Here is a 7,500-nt window from a genome sequence, read left to right as displayed (position 1 = left end):
GAGAAAAGACTATGGGTAATTGCAAGTTATGTCATGTAAATTAGACTGACACTTGTACAATTCTATATAATGCTGTAGTAATGATTGTTTAGACCTATGATATATTGTGCAATTTTTAGGAGTTATATGAAAATACATTAAATATGAAGCAAAAAGTGTTAGATGCTTAGTAATCTTATTGAAAAGAAAGAATGAGAAAATGATGAAAATTTAAGAGCTGTTTAACATTTGGCAATCAGCAGTGCTATATATACACTGGAAATGTAGCTACTCTGAAATTGTGAAAAGAAATTGAGGAAAACCTATAACAATATTATTCTTTTCAACTATGTTGAATATATGATCTCCATAATTGAAAGTGCATTGGTAGAAATTATTTTGCTTAAATATGAGCAATCTCTTCATACTGATCCAATACAAAGATTTTAATTTTACGAAGTGTTTGCTTGTACTCTTGTTTTGTAACGGATGGTGATGTATTAACTTTCAAGGATGTTGCTTTGATGTATTGGATTTCATGTTTTGATGATAGCATTATTTATTATTTAGAATTGACAGTGTTCTCAGTTGATAGGAAAATAGATAGACCATAAAAATGTGAGAATGAAGAGGAAAGACTGAGAGGAGAAGAGAGATTGAGTGAGAGGAGAGAATAGAGATTGAATGGAGAGAAGAGAAGAGAGAAGAGGAAGGGAGAAAGTGGGAGAGGGAGAAAGAGAGAAAAGGAAGCAGGTGAGAGAGGGGCAGAGAGAGGCAAAAGGGAGATGAACCGAGTGAGAAGAAGAGAATGATAGGGAGAGAGAGTAAAAGGGAGAGTGAGAGGGTAGAAAAGGAATGAGAGAGTGACAGAGACAGAGAGCAAGGGAGAGTAGGGAAGAAAGAAGAAAAAGAGAGAGAGAAAGAGGAGAGGAAAGAGAATATGAGAGAAGAGAGAACATAGACTATTAGCAATGTTTAAATGGAGATGTCAATACCCAAGATGGGTAGCAGATGCTCCAGGGTCAGTGTTTGTCTTACCACTTAGAAAGTAAGACCCACAGACCAGCATGGTTCAACTATAGATGTCAGCTTGCTTCAGAGCAAAATACAAGGAACAGAGAAGATTTAAGCAATACCCTTTCACCCATAACAGATCCGTACACTGAGAAGCATGTAGACATATGAGAGAAATATCTCAATGAGCAATCAGCCGCTGGGAAAGGGACATCCAGACAATGGTGTTTTTAGTCAAATGAAGACAGGGCCATTTCAAGCAAGATGCCATTCCTCCTCTTCATGATGTTGATAGTATTTAGTAGACATGATATTATATCTGTCTAGAAAGCTGAATTCCTATCCAAGTAGTTCAGTGTGAAAAGGCAAGTGGACAATCCTAAAAAAGTAACACTACTTCCAAGAAATCTCTGTACACTTTACTCTTCCAAGCCAACAGAGTGAAGAGCAGATTAAAAAGTTTAGATACAAAGAAGGCTGTCAGCAACATCAACCTGCACTTCCTGAAAAACTGCCCAGATGAAATTGCAACTCCACTTGCCATAGTTTTCAAATGCTGTCTGAAAAAAAGACTTGGCTGAGGCTCATTTCTCTGCTTTTCATCCAAAACTAAATATTAGGGAGAATTAATGACAGTTTCTTTGTGCAGAGTCACCTTATTTCAAATTGGCAATACATATTCAGAAAGTTGTCAATATCCAATGTATTGAGGGCACTCTCTCAAGCTTGGAGTTCAGCATTGGATGCTAATTGCCATTGCTATTGCTGGAGCTTTTGAGTCTAGCATAGTTGTCTTCTCTCTAAACTGAACACTATGGGCATCTCATGTGACCTGCAAACATTACTGCATAACAAAACCCTTTCTGTTCCTGTAAAAGGACATGAATCAATAGTTTCCTATAAATGATTCAGTGCATCAGTTGTAGGACCCATTCTGTGGAATGTGTACATCAACCATCTCTCGCAGGTTGCTCCTGTACCTATAGTATATGTTCATGACTACTCTGGCATTAAACTACAACCGAGAAGAAAGTGAAGCTGTCATAGCCCTACTTAACATTGCATTAGAAGTGATTGAAACCTGGGGAAATAATGGCAATCCATATTTGCAAGAAAAGAAAAATTCAAGTGATAGTCCCCACGTTTTACCTAGGCATTCTAATATCTGACATCCTACATTGATGTTATGATTTTCTTTAGCAACAGTGTATTGCAAATGATCAACCACATCATTATCTTAGAAACATATTTGATCAGTACCATAAGTTTGACACACATTTGAAGGAAACTGCAAAGAGAACTTCAACTACAGCAATACCTTAACCTATAGCAGATGGGGATTAGATTCACTTGCCCAGCCTCCAGGGTGGGTTTTATTTCAGAGGAAGACCGCTTCATGCAACATACCTTGACTTTTCCCACTCTCTATTAGTCACTCACTGTAAAGCTAGAGCCATTTTTGTGTTTTAATTATTGTTTGTTTTACTGTATTTAGAGACTTATATCTGTCATATCTGGTTCTATCAATTTTTCAGTAGACTAAAATTGTAGTTAAGGGTCCATATCAGCTCATTATATTCTTTATACTCAGTGTGATAGAAGTATTGCTGTTTTATGGGAGTATAAATAGCAACTTTAATTTTTTCTACTGGCACAAGGGCACTTTGTAGACATAGGGCATGGTTTGTGTCACCTTTCTCTTCTCATTCTGCCTGCACATCCTTCATTGGCGTTACTTTAGAGTAAGAGGCCGACAACTTGCTGTGTGCTACAAGTCTATAAAGATGAGACTGTGAATGGGTGCCATTCAAGGCTCTCTCTCCTGCTAGTACTCAAAGAAAGTGGTGCCATCTAGGTTTTGGATGTTAGGTGAAACCCATATAGGTTAATATTATGGCAATTATATTAATTGTGACTGCAATTGTCATCATAACTTACTCATTACTCATAGTACAAAATCCCTGAATGTCATGACGCCCATCATCAGGCCAAAGCTCCTGCGTCATGTATGTCATGACAGCTGTATGCAATGGGTTAAAAGAATCAAACATCTCCTTAATGCCCAAGGGTTGCAAATGTTGCCCAGGCCTGTCCCAGCCAGAAATATGTACCTTTGTCATGGATATTGGCACTTAAGATGTACTTGGACCTACTGGACAAATTTTATCGTCTGACTTACTGTCTGATTGACAGTGGTTGTCAAAACACTTGCATTGCAGATGTCTCTGCAATATTGAAGAGATGTGGAAGCATTCATAGTAATGGACAAAATTCAAGTGCAGCAAGTTCATCATCTATAGTTCATCACAGCACCCCTCCTAAGATGTCCCTGGTCCAGTACTAGCAAAAGTCCGTGGACTTCTCTCCAGACCTTCATGACTCCGAATACCTTTGCTGTAAACATGAGCGCAAGCAGTCACCACTCGCCAGATGAAACGGAGAGCCCATCAATGTTTTAATATATATGGGATTAATATCTGATTAAAATTTTGAGTATGTTATCCTTGGGTTTCAGATTTAAAGAACCCCTAATGAGAGAGGAGAAGAGAGAGATCAGGACGGCCTGAGACAGAGAGATAGAAAGAGGAGGAGGAGAGGGGTGGAAAGGACAGAGATAAAGGGAAGAGATAGTAAGAGGAAGAGAAGGAAAGGATAGAGAGAAAGGGAAGAGATAGTAAGAGAAAGAGAAGGAAAGGATAGAGAGAAGGGAAGAGATAGTAAGAGAAAGAGAAGGAAAGGATAGAGAGAAAGGGAAGAGATAGTAAGAGAAAGAGAAGGAAAGGAGGAGAGAAGAGAAAGAGAGAGAGAAAAGGAAGAGAGAGTAAGAGAAAGAGAAAGGGAAGAAAGGAAAGGAATTGAGAGAGAAAGAAGAGAGTGAGGAGAGGAGAAGAGAGAAGTGAAAGAAAGTGAAGGAGAAGGAGGAAGAAAGAAGGGGAAAAGAGAATAGGAGAAGGAGAAAAAAAGAGAGAAAAGTAGAGAAAGTAAGGGAAAAGAGAATGAGAGGAGGAGTAGAAGGAGAGAAAGAGAGAGAAAGAGGGACGAGAAGAGAGAGTGAGAGAAAGCGGGGAAGAAAGAGAGAACAGTGAAAAATAGTGAGAGTGAGAGTGAAAGAGAGTGTGAGGGTGAAAGAGAGTGTGAGAGTGAAAGATAGTGAAAAAAGTGAAAGTGAGAGTGAAAGAGAGTGTGAGGGTGAAAGAGAGTGTGAGAGTGAAAGATAGTGAAAAAAGTGAAAGAGAGTGAAAGAGAATGAGAGTGAGAGTGAGAGTGAGAGTGAGTGAGAAGGAGTAAAAAAGAAAAGAAAAGAGAAGCGAGAAGAGGGGAGAAGTGGAGAAAAGAGAAGAGAAAAGGGGATGGAAGGGGAGAAGTGGAGAGAAGAGAAGAGGGGAAGGGAGAAGTGGAGAGAATAGAAGAGGGGAAGGGAGAAGTGGAGAGAATAGAAGAGAAGAGGGGAGGGGAGAAGTAGAAAGAAGAGAAGAGGGGAGGGGAGAAGTGGAGAGAATAGAAGAGAAGAGAGGAGGGAGAAGTGGAGACAAGAGAATAGAGTAGAAGAGAGGAGAAGTGGAGAGAAGAGAAGAAAAGCGGTGAGGTGAGGTGAGGTTCCTTCGAAACAGTAGACAAACCTTCAAATTATGCTTACTCCTATGTTTCTATGTTGTAGTTAAGCAATGTTTTGATTGAATGAACACAAAGGGATAAACTATTGTTTGGCTGACCAAAAGGGCGGACGGTGTTATGTCTCACCCCGCAATGTAATGTCTGGCGCGGTGAACTCAGGACCGGCCCGAGAGAAGCCGTACAGGTTCCTCCGAGGGCTTCCAGCCTTGCCGGCGCCGATACACTTATCTTACCATATTCACTCTCTTTATGATTGACTTACGAATGATCTTTCCGTAACCTTCTCTCGTGTATGGCCTATTAGTTCAAATCTCTCATTTCCGGTGATGATAATCCATTCGATAATAATCGGAGAGAATTATTACTTTAAGGGTTGCTTGTTTATATTTCTGTGAAATATAATGCATTTTAATAGTATTTAACTGATATTTTTTCTTAAATGTTGCGGCCTAATGCAGATATACGGCAGCCAAACATTCGAGAACGTATCCTCAGACTTCCAATAAGGCTTTTTGAGTTTGTTAGCAAGGGAAGCCATTGGGAAAAGCGATTTCACTGAAATGTTCAAAAGAAAAAGGAACAGTTACATAGTGATGTGAATGAAGACCAAGGGAGAAAAACTGGGTTGTGAGGATTTTTTTTTCCCGAGGCACGGAACCGGGACCGAAAGTCAGGCATGAATTGGCTATGAAGAGCAGGCTGGCAGCTCAAAAGAAGACCTGCAAAGGACTGGAAACAACACATACAACCAGAAAAGTCCACATTATGCAAGAGCCTCAGACAAGATTACTGCGCACTCGAGATGCCTCGTCGACATGTTTACAGTAGAGCTTTCGCAGGCTTGTAACACTCCGTAATGGATTTAGTATGAGACAGAGACTTGGCTCTGAACTTACGGCAACCGTTATGTTTCTGAGCCATTGACCTTATCCCTCCACGTCTGAAAAGATACGACGAGAATTATACAGTGTTGAGCAGAAGAAATCCAAGGATCACCAAAGGAGGCTTGACTTTGTCCACCTAAGGTTTCTACCGCATTCGCTAGAGAGATAATGAAAGGAGAAGAGGAAGACGGGGAGAGAGCCAGAGCCACGCAGAACCAGAGAGAGAGATATATTGAGAGAGAGATAGAGAGAGAGAGATATAGAGAGAGAGATATAGAGAGAGAGATAGATAGAGAGAGAGAGATAGATAGAGATAGATAGATAGATAGATATAGATAGATAGATAGATAGATAAATAGATAAATAGAGAGAGAGAGAGAGAGAGAAAGGGGGGGAGAAAGGGACAGAGATACAGAGGGAGAGAGAAAGAGGGGGGGGAGAAAGAGACAGAGATACAGAGGGAGAAGGAGAGAGAAAGAGAGGGGGGGGTTAGAAAGGGACAGAGATACAGAGGGAGAAGGAGAGAGAAAGAGAGTGGGGGGGAGGGAAGGGACAGAGATACAGAGGGAGAGGGAGAGAGAAAGAGAGAGGGGGGGTAAGGGACAGATACAGAGAGAGAGGGAGAGAGAGAGAGTATTACTTCATTATTATAATGTTAATATTCTGTTTGATCTGACATTTCCTGCGTCCCGTGACCGCTTCCGTCTTTAACTGCAGCTGGCTCCTGCAGCTTTGTTTGCTAGCAGGAGCCCAGAGGCAGAGAAAGTGATTGAGGAGTCATACAAAAGCAGGAGCAGAAGGAACCTGGATGAGAGAGGGACGTAGATAGGCAGAGCGAACAGCTCTTGACTTCCAGCCTCTTGCTGATTCCAGCAATAAAGACCACGACATGGCTGTCTCTCCAACCGGGTTACAACGGGCGAAGCTAGTGGATTACAGAGACAGACAGATAGAGAGAAAGAGAGGGGGAAAGGGATGGGGAGAGGGAGACGGAGACGGAGACGGAGAGTGAAACAGAAAGGGAGACAGAGACAGACAGAGACAGTGAGGGAAAGGGAAAGGGAGAGAGACAGAGACAGAGAGTGAGAGGGAGAGAGACAGAGGAACGGAGAGTGGGAGAGTGAGAGTGAGAGGGAGAGGGAGAGGGAGGGAAAAAGACACACACACACACACATACACTTACACTTACACACGCACGCACACACGCACGCACGCACGCACACGCATGCACGCACGCACGCACGCACGCACACACGCACACACACACACACACACACACGCACACGCACACGCACACGCACACGCACACGCACACACACACAGGGTAAGATAGAGAGTGAGAGAGAGAGTAAGAGTGAGTTTGTGGGGGGAGGGGATAAGGATGTTTAATAAGTTATGCAACAATCGGCGTGCGTTCGGTGCCACGGTGTATTTGTTCATTTTTTGAGAATGTATGCATTAATGCAGTGAGGTAACCGCATATATGAGTCGTGATTGACGATAAGAACAAGCAGGAATGAAAATTAAGTACTGCTGATATGTTACGATTTTTTTCCCCGAAGACTCCAAAATTGACATTATTACTTGACTGGATGACCCTCTCGTTGACGTAAAGGGAGCACTACTGGCAAGTTTTGAAAATGGGTATTGTTTACCTTCCTCATTTTAAATATCAGTATGAACCATTCGCTTTTGGTGGCCTGTCACGTGAGTTGCCCGGCCAGTCATTAATCCACTTAATTCCGCTAGTATCCAGCTATTCTCTATTGACCTTTGCTCTGTGAGGTGCGTAACTTTACTGTAAAGTCTCGCATGTGGTCTCTTAATTAAACTTCACCATTTCATTAATGATTAAGGGTGATAGAATAAACATCTTTGGCTGCATTATACACCTGTAACACCGTACTCAAGATAACCCTCAATTATAAGGCCACATAAATCACCCATATGGAAGGCCGATGCGTTTGTTCATAAACCTTTCCTGAATTTGATATTGAGCTAACCTTTA

The 7,500-nt window shown here is 41.6% G+C and overlaps 1 protein-coding gene across 1 annotated transcript in view; it reads left to right on the top strand.

The window, feature by feature from the left end:
• The window catches only part of LOC147471807 (uncharacterized), a 9,536-nt gene extending 5,408 nt beyond the window's left edge, over positions 1–4,128 (top strand). Inside the window, exon 5 of the mRNA XM_086537168.1 lies at positions 3,213–4,128. Coding sequence (XP_086393294.1) covers positions 3,213–3,230 — 18 coding nt within the window. The 3' untranslated portion in view covers positions 3,231–4,128. The remainder of the gene's footprint in view (positions 1–3,212) is intronic.
• Positions 4,129–7,500: the final 3,372 nt, after the last annotated feature.

This window comes from Penaeus japonicus, unplaced genomic scaffold (assembly GCF_977035675.1).
Source record: "Penaeus japonicus unplaced genomic scaffold, GWHDUDI00000001_assembly GWHDUDI00000005, whole genome shotgun sequence".
Lineage (NCBI taxonomy): Eukaryota > Metazoa > Arthropoda > Malacostraca > Decapoda > Penaeidae > Penaeus > Penaeus japonicus.
Note: the sequence above shows the minus strand (reverse complement) of the source record. Positions and strands in the feature narration are given on the sequence as shown.